Raw genomic sequence first — 15,188 nt, forward strand, 5'->3', positions numbered from 1 at the left:
CCCCCACGGCTTTAACGTCTCATCGCAGTCATCCTCCTCAGATGTTCAGACGCAAACTGACCTTTGTGTGAACAAGACACCGTCATCTTGCCCTCTCCTGACCCTCGATGACCAGCCCCAAGATCTGACCAACATCCTCTCCTGAATTACCACATGATGGGGGACTCAGTCAAGAATGAAACCTGGTGGTCGACGATTGAGGAGACACCAGTGAATATTGAGAAGCTTCTTCTGCTATGCCACAACCAGGGACAATTGGAGAAAGAAAGCTACATTGTCGACTGTCTCACGCCCGCTCAAATCGACGCAAAATCCAGATGTGCAAACTGTAATGGTGAGGATTTGCCAATAACAAGAACGTCAAAATGTCAACTCAGTCTCTGACTCGCTGGCAGCTCGAGTCAAGCGTCGACCTAGGGCGTCCACTCCACTGAACCACATCACGCTCAACGCGACCGACCGCAATGAAGAAGATCATGGAAAGATTGATACGCCAGGAAGCAAGGACATCCAGAAACGAGGAAAACCGCGCACAGAATCAACTGCACAGGATTTAAAATCTGCCGCCACGCCGCCTCGCCCCAAATGCAGGTACCACACGGGCAGAGTGAGGTACAAGGTGCTTGCAGAAGCCCCTTTACCCTCCCTTCCCAGACGCTGACGGCCTCGCAGATCTTCTCTTGCTGTCGCAAACATGTCTCCCAGCCTGGCTGCGTTATCGAACAAGAACATACTCTACCTCCTTTCAATGACCCGAAAGCCCGCTAGTACTGGCAGTATCATCCAACCCCAGACTACCCTGCTCAGGGTCAGTCTACCTCACCACTGCAGCGCCGACGGCGTGGCAAGAAGGCGAAGCAACAGAACCAGCAAAAGCGACAAAATGGCCCTGCTCCCGAGACTCAGCCTCCTCAGACCCCGGTCAATGCTATCGCCTTGGATTGCGAGATGGGTGTTTCGATCACCGGTGAAACTGAACTGATCCGCCTCTCCGCGGTCGATTTCTTCACGGGATCAGTCCTTCTCGACAACCTCGTCCAGCCCTCTGTACCCATGTTGCACTACAACACCAGATACTCGGGGGTTAGTTGGACGGACATGCAAGTGGCCGTTCAGAACGGTACCTGCATCCATGGGCGAGACATGGCTCGTGAAATGTTGTGGAAGCACATCCGGCCGTGGACGATTGTCGTGGTTCATGGAGGGCGCAACGACTTTGAAGCGCTCAGATGGATCCACACACGGGTCATTGACTCTTTCATTCTCGAGTCTTATACGGGTATAGAAACCGAGGGAGGCAGGTCGTTGCAAAACTTGTGCAAGCTGAAGCTGGGTATTGCTGTGCAGCAGAAGGATGTCCGCAAGGGCCATGACAGCCTCGAAGACGCCATGGCATGTCGGGAGTTGGTCATCGACTGGATGAAGAAGATTCCAGACGCTTAAGTCGGGCAGCGTACATGGCCGAAGTTCTCGTCGATTGAGCTGAACGGAGAGCAAGAGCGTCGAGGAGCTGAACGTGTCGACAAGGCGAGGATGGTGCTGTCACGCGTTCTCACTAAACCGCCATGACGAACTATGAGCTGCATGATTGCTACGCTCCAATCCGATACACTTGTATGGTCATTCTTGCTTGACGTAGCCCACAAAAGATTGGGAAGGGAGGGAACTGATTACCTGGAACTTCTTGCCTCGCGGTGATTCACAAACAATTTCGGGGGATGGAAAATGTAGCTCGAACAGCGAGTCATCCCAAAGTAGACCGCAGTTCCCAGTTCGCAGCCAGGGATGTGTTAGAAAGCCGTGATACCGAGCTGAAACTAGTGCATTCCGATTCATAATGGACTGTAGGTTCCTTTATCAATTTCTCGTCATGTCCTGCATTCCTAGGATCGTAAGTCTTTGACCACCTGCCCATTGTCGCCGCCGCACTCATGCCCTCCTCTTCACAAAGGCAGGCAATTCTTGACACTTCAAATGGAAACCTTCGCGTATATGCGAGTCCTTCTCCGGGTAGACGAGCCTGTACTCGAAAAGCCGGAACAAAGTGGCCACCGTCTTTTTGAGTTCCATATAAGCAACCTGGACGTGCCACACTTGTTAGCGAAACTTACTCACCTCGAAGAACTTGACATCCGCTCTTACGCGAAGCAGGAAGGTCGAAGGTCAGGGAGGGGCCAGAAAACTCACATTCCGCCCAATACATGCCCTGGGCCCATACGAGAAGCCCAGAAAAGCTTTCTCCAACTCGCCACTGCCCTGCCGAGTCCACCTTTCAGGCTTGAATTCCAACGCGTCCGGTCCCCAGACACGCGTGTCCCTGTGTGTCGTGTATGTCGGCGTCGACAGGACCGTGCCAGCCTCAAAGAAGCGTCCGCACACCATGGCGCCGCCCTTGGGCACGACGCGGGGTAGGCCGACGGACACAGTCGTCCTGAGGCGCAAGGTCTCGTTGATCACGCCCTGGGTAAAGGGTAGGTCTTTGCAATCTTCGAACATGGCCACGAAGCCAGGCTCGACCGGGTCGGGATACGCGGCGTCGAGCTCTTGTTGGAGGGTTTTCAGCGCGGCAGGATTACGGCACAGCATATCAACCATGTGCGTGATGGTGTTTCCTGTGGTGTCGGAGCCGGCGATAAGCTGGGTGAGCGCTTCAGCTTTGATTTCGAGGTCGGGCAGGTCGCCGCCGGTGTCCGGGTCCCTGGCGGAGAGGAGGTAGTAGAGGATATCGCGGCGAGAGGAGTCGCGGGAGGCAAGCTTGCGCTTTTCGACCTTCGCAATTCCGATGGCTGCCAGGTCCTTGGTCGCTTGCAGGCCTTTGGTGAAGAAGCTGTCGAAGAAGAAGTATGGTGTCCATGCTGCGCGGAAGTACATTAGTACCGTAATTCTTCAAAATACAGGTCCAGGGAAAGAGGGTGTGAGGAAACGACGAGGAAGGGGACAAGGAGTCAAGACGGACTTTTTATCCAAGGCATCTGGCCGATCGTAGCGCACCATTCCCCTCGATCGCGAAGCTTCTTGATACCGCCGTTGGTGTCCTGCCCGAGGGCAGTGAAACCAAATGGTTCTCCGAAAGCCTTGGACAATATCAGTGCTCTGCACAGCAGTGGAGGTCGTCTACGGGTAGGAGAACATACCAAATCACCGATGATATCGAATGCAAGGAAAGCTGACCATTGAGCAACGTCGATAGCAGCTTCGCCTTTGCCTTGACGCGCTCTGATCTCCGGATCGACTGCCCCCAAAGCAGTGTAGCGACCAGCGCGGCCTGTGTCAATCAAAGAGTTCATCTGCTGGGCAAACGTTCCGATGGCACTGGTCATGTATGGTTCGAAGCCCACCATGGCCTTGGGGCTGAACATGTGCGAGACGTATTTCCGCTTCCGGCTGTGTGCGGCTCGGTCCCGGGTCGTGAAGATGCCGGACTGGATGTTGTCAAAGGCATAGTAGAACTCTGATTTTGTGAAACCGTTGCCGTGGCCCATGACATCCTATTGACATGCTTGCGTCAGTTCACCGCCTGAATTGGTTGAGGAGCAAACGTGGATGGCACGTCATTGATACTGTGGATGGGAAAACGTACCCTGATGCTGTCCGGATGGGAGATGCTGACATGATCTGGTGCCAGTCTCACGAAATCTCCGTATTTGTTGTGAAGGTCATGCGTGACCCACGATAGCTGATGCTGTCTTTGACCACCAGTCAGGTTTCGCCGGCTTCAATGTGTTGGTCATCGCTGTGACCTACCTCGCCCAGTAAAGACTCCAGAGGTTGGAGAATTTGGCTACTAATGGCCCAGGAATGTCATTCATCTTGCCCTTGTTGGATACATATGGGATGATATAGTATGCCTGTTGGCCTGGTTAGCCTCTCCTTTATATCGCTGGAGGGTGTTGTGGTTTACTGCAAAGGTTATTGCACTGAGAGTCAAGACATACAGCACCGCTCGAGAAGCGGTGCTCCATGCTTCTGGCGTCGACATTGGTTGGAACATTGTTGAAGTCAGGCTCCAGTTGATGGTGCTCTCGAGCTCGGTAGCGGGCCCTGTACTTGTATTCGACTGAAAGGCTACTGCAGGGAATTGGCCATATATGTATGAGCGGTCGATCAATGCACTTCCTGAAGACGTCGTCGATCTGTGGTGTGGAAGAGATCGTACATGTCTCATGGGCGGTAGAAATCAGCTGCTGTTCGTGATCTGGACTTGATGCTGTGTCTGGTAGCGTCTACAAGATAAGGCTTTCACTGCTCTTACTGGATAGCTCGGGCTCAGAGAGCCGTTTCCCGGATATCAAGTGCCATCGTCCATTGGATGACTCGGGAGAGGACAATAAGCCCCGAACTCGGGCTGTTTATTGGCCCAGTAGTCAGAGTGATCAGAAGGCGTAGCATGGGCATCTCCGTCCCCATTCTTTCTTTGAGATACCCATCCTTGCAAGCAACCCCGGATTCTTGGTGGGCACTCAGCACTTTATGATGAGCTAAGCAAGGCTCGACTGGTCTCAAAAATAGGGCTTCCTGCTGCCGGCATATAAACATAGCTGCCGAGTCCCAAGCATGGCAGGATGTCAGATTAGCGAAGCCAAAGGGTGTTCAGTCGCCGAATGATCTTGCACCAACTGTTCTGTAAGCTACTCCGTACAGCGATCGCAGTCGAGTTTCGTCAGGAGCATATGGTGAATGTACAGCCCGCCAGAAATGCTTCCATGCAGGCATCAATTGGTGAACTTTCTTGTACGACAGACCACGCAGCATTCGACAATCTGCCTGGTACTCCGTACATCCACGTCGCTTTGACGAACAGAGCCGGACAAGCGCGTCAGAGGTTGTCGGTTTTGTCCGAAACGGTTACTTATCTGACGGGGACCGTCCATGCCGCTCCGACAGGTATATGTCGAATATGGACCGCTAGAAAGGGGAATGACCAAATATCAAGGTGGGTGTTTTCTTTCATGTCCGCTGGGGTTCTTCTTCTTCTTTCACCATAACAATAGCCAGAAACGTAGATCGATAAAATTGGCCCGAACAATATGGTCGCTTAGATAATTGTCGGCTGTTCAGCCTTGTCAGTCTTCTGGATAAATCTCCACTTCTGTTCCGTGAGGCGGGAACCTCCCCACCCTTCGATGCCCACCCTTATCTGACCTCACCCTCGTCAACCTGGACACGCAACTTGAGTGACAATCCGAAAGAGCAGATGCAGTGCGGCTTCGTGGGCGAGGCTAGATCCAGAGCCTCGAGCGTCGGTTTTTGAGCTGTCCAATCGCAAGGAAAGAGGCTGGGAGGCAGCGGGATCTGCAAGCGTCCTTTTTGCGGCACATGAGTGTCCTTTCGCCGTTCAAAGGGGCTTCTTCCCAGATATTTTTGAGATTCAATCTTCTCGAATTCCAGAATCTGTCTTTTTAACTCATTATGTCGAGACTAGATGTGAGTACTCAAAATACCATACGTTACCGTCGCCTATCTGACACCCGTGAAGATTCTCATTGTTGGAGCTGGACTTGGAGGACTTGGTGCTGCCATAGCCTTGCGGCTTGCTGGACACAATGTGACCGTCCTCGAATCCGCCCAGGAAATAGGAGAAGTTGGAGCAGGGATCCAAGTGCTTCCGAACAGCAGCAGAGTCCTGAGATCATGGGGCGTTTTCGACATGATCGACCCATCCAGGATATGCACGACTGATTCATGTGACATTCTCGGTTGGAAGGGACAGCTCATCTCTTCAATGGATTTCATCTCCGCCGAGAAGGAATATGGATCACCATTTTATGATATGCATCGCGCCGACTTGCATAAAGCCCTCTTCGATCGAGCAACTGAGCTTGGTGCTGAAGTACACGTCAATTCCTTGGTTACTGACGTCCGATTTGACACCGTCAATAACCTGGCATTCGTGACTACTAAAAGTGGCAAGGTATGGCAGGCAGATCTCGTTGTTGGTGCAGACGGACTTCACTCTCGGTGTCGAGCTTTCATCCTCGGAAAACAAGATCACCCTCGTCGTACTGGAGATATGGCGTACCGACTCTTGTTAGACGGTGATGAAATTCGAGCAGACCCTGAATTGACGCCAATCGTTGAAAACCGAGCTGTGACTTATTGGTACGGTCCTGGTGCACATATTGGTAAGTGTGCTGTAGGTGTCTTCAGGATGGTAGGCTTACATTCTCAGTTACATATGCACTTCGTCAACGGAAACTTTTGAACATGGTACTTCTGGTGCCAGATGACATGCCAGAGGATGGCCCATCGACGTTAGCAGGACAGGTAGACGAGATGCAGGATTTGTTCAAAGACTGGGATCCGAGGTAACTCCCCGACCAGGTCTGAATCTGTGTCAAGCCTGTACTAATCAAGTCCACAGGATCGGCAAGCTTCTGTCGAAATGCAAGTCTGTACTGCGATGGCGGTTATCGATCTGGGATCCAATTGAGTCTTGGATCCACCCCAGTGGATGCATGGTGCTCCTTGGTGACTCTGTTCATGCTACACTGCCATATCTCGCCAGTGGAGCCGGAATGTCGTTCGAGGATGGAGCAGTACTTGGTCACTGTCTGACAGGAATCACCAAATCAGCTATGAAAGAGCGGCGGAAGGCACTGGAAGTCTACCAGTCTTGTCGTATGAAACGCACCAATGCAATCGTGGAGAAAGGGAATATACAGCAGGATATAAACCATTTCGATGATGGTCCTGAACAGATCGATCGAGATCAGAAGATGAAGGCGTTCGCGAAACTATACGAGCAAGATCAACGGGGCGAGTCTCTCGAATGGGGCAACCTGAAGCGAGGAGAAGATCCTTTGGTCTGGAGAAAATTTGGTGCTGGAGAGTGGCTGCTATCGTACCAGCCTAAGGAGGACGTCGAGAAGAGGTGGCAGGAGGTGGGCTTTGCTAGCCAAGAAGGGGCCTCTGATACAGCCCGGCTATAGCAAAGCCTGCTGCTGTCAACTTTATACGACGAAAATAGAATGTGCCAGTCATGAAAGATGCTGTACGTGTCACAGCCTTGTCGCTCTATCATCACGTGACAAGGCTGTGGGTCACTTCCTCACAAAGGTATCTCCTTCGGAAATCTGCGACTTTGCCTCCTACCAACATCCGTTGAATCGTTTCTGCATGTCGGCCGATTTTGCCGAACACGTACCTTACCATACTAAGTCTTGCTAGTGGTGCTGTGAGACCTTTTCGCTGACGTGCGTTGCCCAGTCTGCAAAATTCGCAGCTCTGCGTGCAGCACGTAAGGCCACCTGGGTTGTACATCATGGAACAGGTGTACGCGGGATGCAATCAGCACATTTCCCGGCACCTGGAGTTGTGAGACTGCCGAGTGTGCTCCTATGTAAGGTACCTAGACGACCCTTTTCCGATATCAGCTTCACCTTCCGGAGCGACGGACGAACGCGGACGTGCTTCAGGTCTACAATCGAGGACATTTCAACTACTGCTGGTACAGAGCTGCGGCACTTCCATGGACTCCTGTAGTCCTATGTCGACTTCGATCATTATCACACCCATACATCCGTGTGTAGATCAAGTCTCGATTCAGCACCTCCAAGCTCTGTACTGATCTTCCTCCCTTTGTAAGGTAGTTCATACGTGCTACCCGACTTGCCAGGAAACCTGTTCCCGAAGATATAATTTCTAAGAGTTTAATGGTGATGATGGTTTCAAGATCGACACGGTTCTCATGGTCAAAGGTCTGTTCGGAAACTTCTTTCTTGCATCGCTCTCAACCTCCTGATCCCCGTTTGGACTGGTCGTCGCCTGCTCTTCTCCTCCTTTTTATCTCTTGCATTGATAGTCTATATGTCCAGGCCAGCAGCTTCTGGTCTAAAGTTCCTTATAAGCACTCCCGGCGAGAACAGTTACACCGACAATAGCGTAGGTCGGTGCGAAATCGGGCCCTTCAGACCTTTAAAACATCTTGAACTGGGAATACAGGCCAAGCTATAGGCCCCTACCAGAGCGTACGGCTATAGTCAACCTGTCCAAAGGATGGCACATGGCTGCAATGCTAGAGCTCAAGAATGGCTTGATCATCGTTCAGGTCGCACAAGCAAGACTTACGTCTGAAAACGATGGAGAGGTCAAGATTTGGGCCGAGTATTCACATGGGTTCATCTTTCAAATTCTATTCGGCTGATTCGCCATAATGACAGCTACGAGCGCCCTGCCGTAAGCTATCCACTGCACCTCGTACAACATCGAGAAATCTCTGAGCATTTTACACCGCCGTCGTCAAAAGTGCAGCGACCAATCCATGCCACAATCGCAGTCAGCATATGCGTTAAGCTTAAGCCTTGATCGCACCGCCGAGCGCACCGCCGCCGAACTGCTGACCGCCCGGTCGTCGTTGGCCTTGCCCGCGACCCAAACCTGGCAGATTTGCCCCGCCACGGCGACCACCACGGCCGCCTCTCTGTCCCTGGTCGCGTTGGAATGCGTTTGCCATGCCTGCCGTTCTGGTCTCCAATACCTTCTCGTTCGATTCGAGGATACCCATGGCCTTCTCCGATAGAGTAATAACCTGGCTTTGCAAGCGAGACAGCTCCACGCCCTTGCGGAAAACGATAGCATCGTTGACCTGGTCAAGCGCTGCCGCCAGTTCTTCGTGCGAGATCATCTTCGAGATAACAGCCGCGATCTTCTTAGCGTCGAGCTCGAACATGCCTGACAGAGTGGTGATGGAAAGAGTGTCATAGTACGGGGCGTATGTGAAGAGATAGGTTCGCAGGCCTTCTTCTTGGATCTGCTCTGCCAGCATTTCCTTGATCTTGTCCTTGTCACTGCCCAGAAGATCCCAGATGCCAATCTTGCTGATAAGCTCCTGACATCTCTTCCAGTCACCTTGCGCAAGAGCCTTGGCTGCTTGCATTACATGGTCCCGAGTGTTTTCTGGCGGACCTTGGAAAACCTGTCGTTCGGTGTATTCGAGCATTCGCCGGAAAGTCTTGGAGATGACTCGTTTCCGGATATCAGGTGAAGATCCCGTTTGAGCGAGGAGAGGAATTTCAAGAAGCATGCTGCAAGTGAGGTAAACGCACTCCAACAACTCGAGGTTGATGTGCATGTGGAAAGGAAGTTGTCGCTGTCGCTCGAGTCGTTCTTGCTCTGGGGTAACAGTGGAATATCTCTGCATGATAACACCTTGTGCGAGCAGTTCTTTCTGACGGCCGGACCCACAAATTTCCTGCAAGACTCCCTGAGCCTCGTAGCAGAGTCCAGCTCGGAACGCACAGAGACCGATCTGAACGAGCGTTCGGTTGAACAAAATTTGTGTGCTGACATCAAACGAGGAAATGTTCTCGGTCAGATGACTCATGAGAGCGAGATCTCTGGCACGATAGTAGTTGTCCTGTAAGGCGAGGAAATAAATCTCGCAGAGCATAGCCCGTGCGCGAATGATGCCTTCACTGTTCTCGAACAGATGGTTGCAGAGTGTCTGAACGAGTGGCGCAACCTCTGTAAACTCGCCGCGCGGTGTTAGAGCCGAGTTTAGGCTTGGTGGCAAAGCCGCCCAACTCTTCTCCTCCAGGATCTTGACCACTTGGATGGGCTTGAAGTAGATGTGTTCTAGCCGTCTGATGATAGTTCTGTTGATGTTTTCCTGTCGATTTTCGGATTTCTCCAACTTTTTATTGATTGTTTCGATGTAGATGAGGCTTCGCACGATGTCGGTGTAGAGGAGTTGTTCATCGCCTAGTCTTTCGATGTACTCGGCAGTATGAGGATCGGTTTGTTGTAGGGAACGTGTCAGTTCATCGTCCAGTCGCTCCATGAGGGACACAATGTTGCCGGGGATCTTGAAAATCTCACCAGCAGCAGGGCCCGGTTGTTTTTCGTCGTCTTCCCACTCTTCAGCCACCTCCGTCACCATGTATTGAGGCTCATCCTCGAGTGTCTGCAACAGAGAAGAGAATTCTCGCTCGGCCGCTCGCCATGATTCTTGTGACATGTACGCCTGGACCGAAGTAGTAGTGACATCGAATCTCGTAGCGATGATTGTCAACAGTACTCGGATCCGTTGGTAAGGTGTGTTGGCAACCTCCAATAATCTCTCCATGATGCGGATCTGTTCGGACCTGTCGGTGTTTTTCTTGCCGCGAGACTCGACAATGGTTCTGAGATGCTTCAGAATGCTTTCAGGCGTGTAGACAAGGGCCTTTCCACCTCTGCCGACGGTGGCGAAGCCTTCTTCATCAATGGCGGCTTCAAGAGCATCGAGTCTTTGGACCTTGCTCTTGCGGGTCTTCTGCTCGACTTCCAGAGGCTCCTCATCTTCAGACTCCATGAATTCGTCCTTGTTTGCCCGGTACTTCTCGAGCTCGGTAACATAGTCCTTATTGTTCTTCCGAATCTTCTGCTTCATCGCGTTGAAGCCTTTGGCATTTATGGGATTCATTTTCTTGGCGCCGGACTTCTGCTTGTCGTTGGTCTCGTTGATCAAGTCTTCGAGATCGGCTATCATTTTGATGTAGATCTTGGGAGAGGCGCCTTGCTGAATGACTTTGACGACCTGGCGATTCATCTTGTCGAATTCTAGCCCAAGTCAGCGAAAGTTTCGCGCATGGGATGGTATATAACAAACCTGTAGAGATCACAGCCCAATCGTTGATCTTTTCGGCATTCTCGATCGCTTTGATTGTGCTCTCCAGTTCTTCGAATCTCTTGTCTTTCGCGCTCTTGACCACTCGCTCGCGGTCTTCGTCCTCGCTTTCATCTGAATCATCGCCACCGGGTCCTGATGGTTTCAAGAACCGACTGGCGCCCATACCACGGCCTTCATCCTCGGACGATTCATCCTCAGACTCGTCCTCTTCTTCTTCACTTTCCTCCTCAGATTCCTCTTCGGACTCTTCCGCTCGTTCGCCGTAGAGTTCTTCCTCCTCGGACGAACTGCTCTCGCTGTCGGAGTCACCCCCGTGGAAAAATCGTGACGACATCCTGAATACTGTGCTAGTTGGATGTAACGGAATTGATGTCTGAGGCGAGAATTACTCGTCGTTGGGCAGTCTTCATAAAAAGTTCAAAGTGCCTACATTTCATGCAAGCGATTTCTTGGTGCGCGGCCATTCGCCAAGAAAGTATCACGTGACACATCTGCAATGACTCGAAGCCCCGTTAAAGGCTGTGATTCAGCGAGCGACTACGAGGCAGCAGGGGCCTCACCTTACGAAGGAGCGCACTCGATCAATGCATTTCCGGCTTGAGGAACTTGACCTCTTACACAACTAGATGGACGATTTCCCAATTGTGTCGGATCGTGTTGTGACAGAAGCATATGTTTATGGTACAAGGCCCAAAATTCCTCAAATGCTATGGCGACCTCCGCACTCTCACGATGTCTCCCAATCGTTTGAATCAGACCTCTGTACATAACTGTCAGACGTCTAGGCCATTCCCTCCTTGCCAATACCGCCACAGATAACGGTGTAGCTTCCTCAAAAAAAAATTCGAGAGTCCAATCTTATGGGCAGGCCACGTTTTCATTTCATCATCACTGTGCTCGTAGCTTTTCGTAGCTTAGATCTTGATCACAGAACCACCTAAATGGTCGTTGAAGTCTTGTCTTCCATTAAGATGCACCTCGGTCGGGCTTAGCGAGGGACACACCGTGTAGTCGGCCAGAAACTTGCGAGCCGGACCATAGTCTTGAAGAGTGACCAATTTTAGTCTTCGCAGTCGTGCGCCACATATACACTTTCAAAGCCCCTTCTGGTCAATATAGGACGGGCAAGGCCCCGCCGTTGGGATTGAGAACATGGCTCAGCGCCAACCTAATTCTTCCCATTTCAATGCCATTGATTCATGGCGCCGTCTTCCAGAGTGCGGATGAAATCACGATTTCTTTGGTTGCGACTGCCGCGTCTCCGAGCGGTCGATGGAGAATCAACATAACCATCAGCTGGCGGTGGGTAATAAGCCGGACTTGGCTGGAGTCTGATGGGCTGATTTGGGTCGAGATGGCTAGCCACTCGCTGAATGGTGGGTGGGATCCCTGCTTGTTGTTGATCCATAGTCGAAGCACGCTGTCGGCCTGCTCTTTGCGTAGCCTGTGCATACAAGCTCTGTTGGTGGTTGTAATGGCTAGGATTCATCTGTGGGTTTTGCTGCGGCATCATACCCATTTGAGGTGCGTAATTTGTCGTGTGCGTTGGATATGGGGGTGGAGCGCCTTGCTGATGAGCAGGGTACATAGCATTGTACATGGGTGGAGGCTGTGTTTGAGGATATGGGCTCATTTGCATGGCATACGCGGATTGGGCCACAGTTTGGGCCTGGACTTGTGCCTGTGCAGCTTGAGCGTGGGCCTGAGCTTGTGCTGCTTGAGCAGCTCTTTGTTTGCTTAGAGCTTCAGCCTGCTGTTGCTGCTGCACGCCTGGCGCAGGAGTTTTGCTCGATGGAGATTTCAAGTTCATGGGCGGGACAAATGGCTGAGTGAACTTCTGTTGAGTGATAAAAGGATGCAGCTTCGCTTGTTGGGGCGACCACCGTTCCAGTGGATTGATGTTCAGAAGACCTCGGACAAAGTCAATGAAAGCAACGCGGTTGTTCATTTCTATTGCACGTCAGTGCTAATCCTAGGGCTCGGTTCACACACTTACCTCTCTCAATTTCAGCTGGCTTCATATTCTTCCTAGGCATTGAATAGCTGCGAATGATCTCAGGTAGTGTCGTGGCCTGGAAGTACTTTTTGCTTGGTTGTTCCTTGACGTTGTGCTCACGGGAATACTGTTCCATGCTCTTTAGCCGATACGTACGACGGCCGAATTCATCCGTGGTCTTCTCGAAAAATTCCCCAGACTGCTTTCCCATCTCCAACATCCACGTTGGGGGCATGCCTAGCATTTCGACAATTCGTGACACTTGATTGTATTCAGATGACCCTGGGAAAAGCGGCAGTCCCAGAAACAGCTCAACAACAATACACCCAAGAGACCACATGTCAATGGCACAGGAGTAGGGCAATCCCAATAACACTTCTGGTGAACGATAGAATCGAGATTGGATGTATGTGTAGACTGTCTGTCTTTCATCACACGCCGATCCAAAGTCGATGATCTTGATGATCGGGCTTTCGAGATTCTTGAGGAGGATGTTTTCTGGTTTCAGATCACAATGTATGAGGCGCGCCTTGTTCAACAAAGTAAGCCCGTTCAGCAATTGTTGCGCGAAGACACGAACCAGTGTCGTGCTGAGACCTCGAAATTGGTTCTGCTTGATCAATTCGTACAAATTGACGCTGAGCAGCTCGAACACGAGGCACAAATGCTGTCGATGGATGAACGTGTCTTTTAGGCGTAAAAGGTGGTGATCGTCGTTCTTGTCAAGTTTCTGGTTTAGCAAATCCAGGACCGAAACTTCCATCATGCTCTGGTTGAAATAAGCTGTCCGGTTCTTGATGACTTTGACCGCCACCACTTCTTGCGTTCTCAGGTTCTGACATTTGACTACCTGGCCAAACGTTCCCTGCCCTAGCACATCCAGAATCAGGTAGCGATTCTTATGGCCCGCCTCTTCGCTTCCCAGGATATCGTTGACGTAGAGGATGTAGTCGCTATCGTCGTTATCGTAGCCATCATTCTTGGTGCCTTTGCTCGGTTTTGTTAAGACCCGCCTAGGATTTCTTGAGGACTCGTATTTAAAATTGGGATTGCAGATCCTGTACGTGGATGGCAGATATGTGGTGAGGGCCTGCAGCGGACTGATGAATCCTCCCTCTGGATTTGCCCTACGATAGGGTGGCTGCGCGTTGACTCTCGGTGTGATATCCTGCATTGTCTTGACTTTTCTGAACCTGGGAACTGGCCCAGGGCCCTGCGAAGGCTGTCTCGAGGGAGGGGCGGGGCGCGTGGCACTTGCATTGAGAGGATAGTAGGACTCGGGGCTCAGGTCAGAATTTGGCAGCCCAGACGAATAGTTGGATGAATATCTGGTAGGCGTAGGAGGCTCAGCATAAGGATCTGAGTTATAGCTTCCCTGGCGTGTCGGAGACTGTCGCGAAGGCTGCGGTTGATTGAGGTAGGAGAAATTGCTAGTGTTCTGCATTTTGGGGCTCGCCGGGTATGCAGCTCCCGTAGGTTGAGCATTCATGGGGGAGTACCGCTGAGCCGCCGAAGATATCTCGGGGAGGTATTGCGCAGATAGTCTGTGTTGATGAGCGGGACGAGGAGGGTATTTCGCTCGATTGTAAGGATCCGCGTCTTCCATGGGGACGTCGACTTCACCATTGTGCTCGTACTGCTGCGAGTGAGTCGCAGGTGTGTTGTTAAGTGACATCGCTGCTCAGCTAGATCTGCTACTCTTGGAAACCACAATCTTCAAGCTTGACTACGCTCTCTGTGAATAGGTGGCACCGCGTCAGGGCTGAAATTGAGGCGCAGAATGCTGCTGGAGCATAGGAAATCGCACCAGCGAGGTAAAGCAGCTGACCAGCAGTCGTGATTCGCAACCGGGAGGCAGAATGAGGTGTGTAGATCAGGATCGAAGTGACCGCTTTTGGTGTGGGAGAGAGGGGTGGTTGACGGGTTGCGTAAGCGCAGTCGAACGAGACTGAGAGATTCGTGGTGAGAGTCGACGCATGGTCAGTGAGGATCAAAGGCTCAACAGAAAGCCATGATGAACCAAATTGGCCTTTGTGCGAGCTCTCATAAGTTGAAAGGAGGCTGAGGGTTTAGGGCGCAGTTAAGTTGGGTTTCGTGGCAGAGGATGATTGTGGTTCAGTAGTGGACAGTGCAATCAGCGGTGGAGACGTAGGAAGAGCTGGCGGTTGATGCTTCAAACCAAAGACCATGTAAACAGAGACCTTGACAGAGAGAAATGAAGCACCAATCTTATACCTAGTCAGCGTACAAATGAGAAAATGCTGTTCTGGTGAAGAGAAGAATCGGCTGGCTTTGTCCGATCGGATGGCTGTCCTCGTTGTATGGTTGCTTGGTGCTTTGCTGTAATCGCACCCAAAATGCCCAGGGCGGCCAGCCGCAAACGCAGCGGCTAAAGTTAGTGGTGAATGAAAGGAATTGGGCTGCGGCAGGGTAGTGCTATGGGCACTCTGACTGGCCAATTTCAAGCCCCAAGCATCGTCATTTCCCTTCCATTAGGTGCCAATCACTTTTGCCGTAGCCACCGCAGCCCACCGATTTCTACGGCGAAGTACAAGCTCATTCATGTCATTGTGTTGCAGCCTA

At 51.6% G+C, this 15,188-nt stretch overlaps 6 protein-coding genes across 7 annotated transcripts; 3 read left to right on the forward strand and 3 right to left on the reverse strand.

Annotated features, from left to right (window-relative positions):
• Positions 1 to 153: 153 nt before the first annotated feature.
• Positions 154 to 768, forward strand: PV05_04731 (uncharacterized protein; the record flags this gene model as incomplete). Its single annotated transcript, XM_013461162.1, has 3 exons — positions 154 to 334; positions 396 to 619; positions 673 to 768. 3 exons carry the CDS (start codon positions 154 to 156, stop codon positions 766 to 768), a joined length of 501 nt encoding a protein of 166 aa, XP_013316616.1.
• A 180-nt stretch (positions 769 to 948) lies between these two features.
• Positions 949 to 1,443, forward strand: PV05_04732 (uncharacterized protein; the record flags this gene model as incomplete). The annotated part of the gene is made up of 1 exon (XM_013461163.1): positions 949 to 1,443. One exon carries the CDS (start codon positions 949 to 951, stop codon positions 1,441 to 1,443), a length of 495 nt encoding a protein of 164 aa, XP_013316617.1.
• A 316-nt stretch (positions 1,444 to 1,759) lies between these two features.
• On the reverse strand, positions 1,760 to 4,246 carry PV05_04733. 2 transcript variants are annotated; one of them, XM_013461164.1, is made up of 7 exons: positions 3,902 to 4,246; positions 3,745 to 3,848; positions 3,581 to 3,686; positions 3,135 to 3,488; positions 2,957 to 3,074; positions 2,188 to 2,855; positions 1,760 to 2,079 (listed from the first exon to the last, which is right to left on the reverse strand). In XM_013461164.1, exons 1-7 carry the CDS (start codon positions 4,163 to 4,165, stop codon positions 1,930 to 1,932), a joined length of 1,764 nt encoding a protein of 587 aa, XP_013316618.1. In that variant the 5' UTR covers positions 4,166 to 4,246; the 3' UTR covers positions 1,760 to 1,929. The 2 variants fall into 2 exon arrangements, with proteins under 2 accessions (XP_013316618.1, XP_013316619.1); XM_013461165.1 differs by having other exon boundaries at positions 1,760 to 2,855.
• Positions 4,247 to 5,720: 1,474 nt separating this feature from the next.
• PV05_04734 (uncharacterized protein) lies at positions 5,721 to 6,929 on the forward strand (the record flags this gene model as incomplete). The annotated part of the gene is made up of 3 exons (XM_013461166.1): positions 5,721 to 6,122; positions 6,170 to 6,305; positions 6,362 to 6,929. Coding segments are annotated over 3 exons (1,106 nt in total), but the record flags the coding sequence as incomplete, so codon positions are not given.
• Positions 6,930 to 8,100: 1,171 nt separating this feature from the next.
• Positions 8,101 to 11,004, reverse strand: PV05_04735 (eukaryotic translation initiation factor 3 subunit C). Its single transcript, XM_013461167.1, has 2 exons — positions 10,589 to 11,004; positions 8,101 to 10,539 (listed from the first exon to the last, which is right to left on the reverse strand). Exons 1-2 carry the CDS (start codon positions 10,941 to 10,943, stop codon positions 8,294 to 8,296), a joined length of 2,601 nt encoding a protein of 866 aa, XP_013316621.1. The 5' UTR covers positions 10,944 to 11,004; the 3' UTR covers positions 8,101 to 8,293.
• A 234-nt stretch (positions 11,005 to 11,238) lies between these two features.
• PV05_04736 (uncharacterized protein) lies at positions 11,239 to 14,911 on the reverse strand. The gene is made up of 2 exons (XM_013461168.1): positions 12,606 to 14,911; positions 11,239 to 12,559 (listed from the first exon to the last, which is right to left on the reverse strand). The coding sequence occupies exons 1-2, from the start codon at positions 14,278 to 14,280 to the stop codon at positions 11,793 to 11,795; spliced, it is 2,442 nt and encodes an 813-aa protein (XP_013316622.1). The 5' UTR covers positions 14,281 to 14,911; the 3' UTR covers positions 11,239 to 11,792.
• Between the last annotated feature and the right edge of the window lie 277 nt (positions 14,912 to 15,188).

The sequence above is a fragment of the Exophiala xenobiotica genome, assembly GCF_000835505.1.
Source record: "Exophiala xenobiotica strain CBS 118157 unplaced genomic scaffold supercont1.3, whole genome shotgun sequence".
NCBI classification, from domain to species: domain Eukaryota; kingdom Fungi; phylum Ascomycota; class Eurotiomycetes; order Chaetothyriales; family Herpotrichiellaceae; genus Exophiala; species Exophiala xenobiotica.

What these genes read in the sequence shown, in the direction of transcription:
- PV05_04735 (XM_013461167.1), bottom strand. Translation starts at nt 10,943, where the DNA reads ATGTCGTCACGATTTTTCCACGGGGGTGACTCCGACAGCGAGAGCAGT. An exon ending in TTGGGCTGTGATCTCTACAG is followed by an intron (nt 10,540 to 10,588) that starts GTTTGTTATATA and finishes GACTTGGGCTAG; the next exon opens with AATTCGACAAGATGAATCGC.
- PV05_04736 (XM_013461168.1), bottom strand. Translation starts at nt 14,280, where the DNA reads ATGTCACTTAACAACACACCTGCGACTCACTCGCAGCAGTACGAGCAC. An exon ending in GCCAGCTGAAATTGAGAGAG is followed by an intron (nt 12,560 to 12,605) that starts GTAAGTGTGTGA and finishes GACGTGCAATAG; the next exon opens with AAATGAACAACCGCGTTGCT.
- PV05_04733 (XM_013461164.1), bottom strand. Translation starts at nt 4,165, where the DNA reads ATGAGACATGTACGATCTCTTCCACACCACAGATCGACGACGTCTTCA. An exon ending in CCAGATGCCTTGGATAAAAA is followed by an intron (nt 2,856 to 2,956) that starts GTCCGTCTTGAC and finishes ACTTCCGCGCAG; the next exon opens with CATGGACACCATACTTCTTC. An exon ending in GGGCATGTATTGGGCGGAAT is followed by an intron (nt 2,080 to 2,187) that starts GTGAGTTTTCTG and finishes TGGCACGTCCAG; the next exon opens with GTTGCTTATATGGAACTCAA.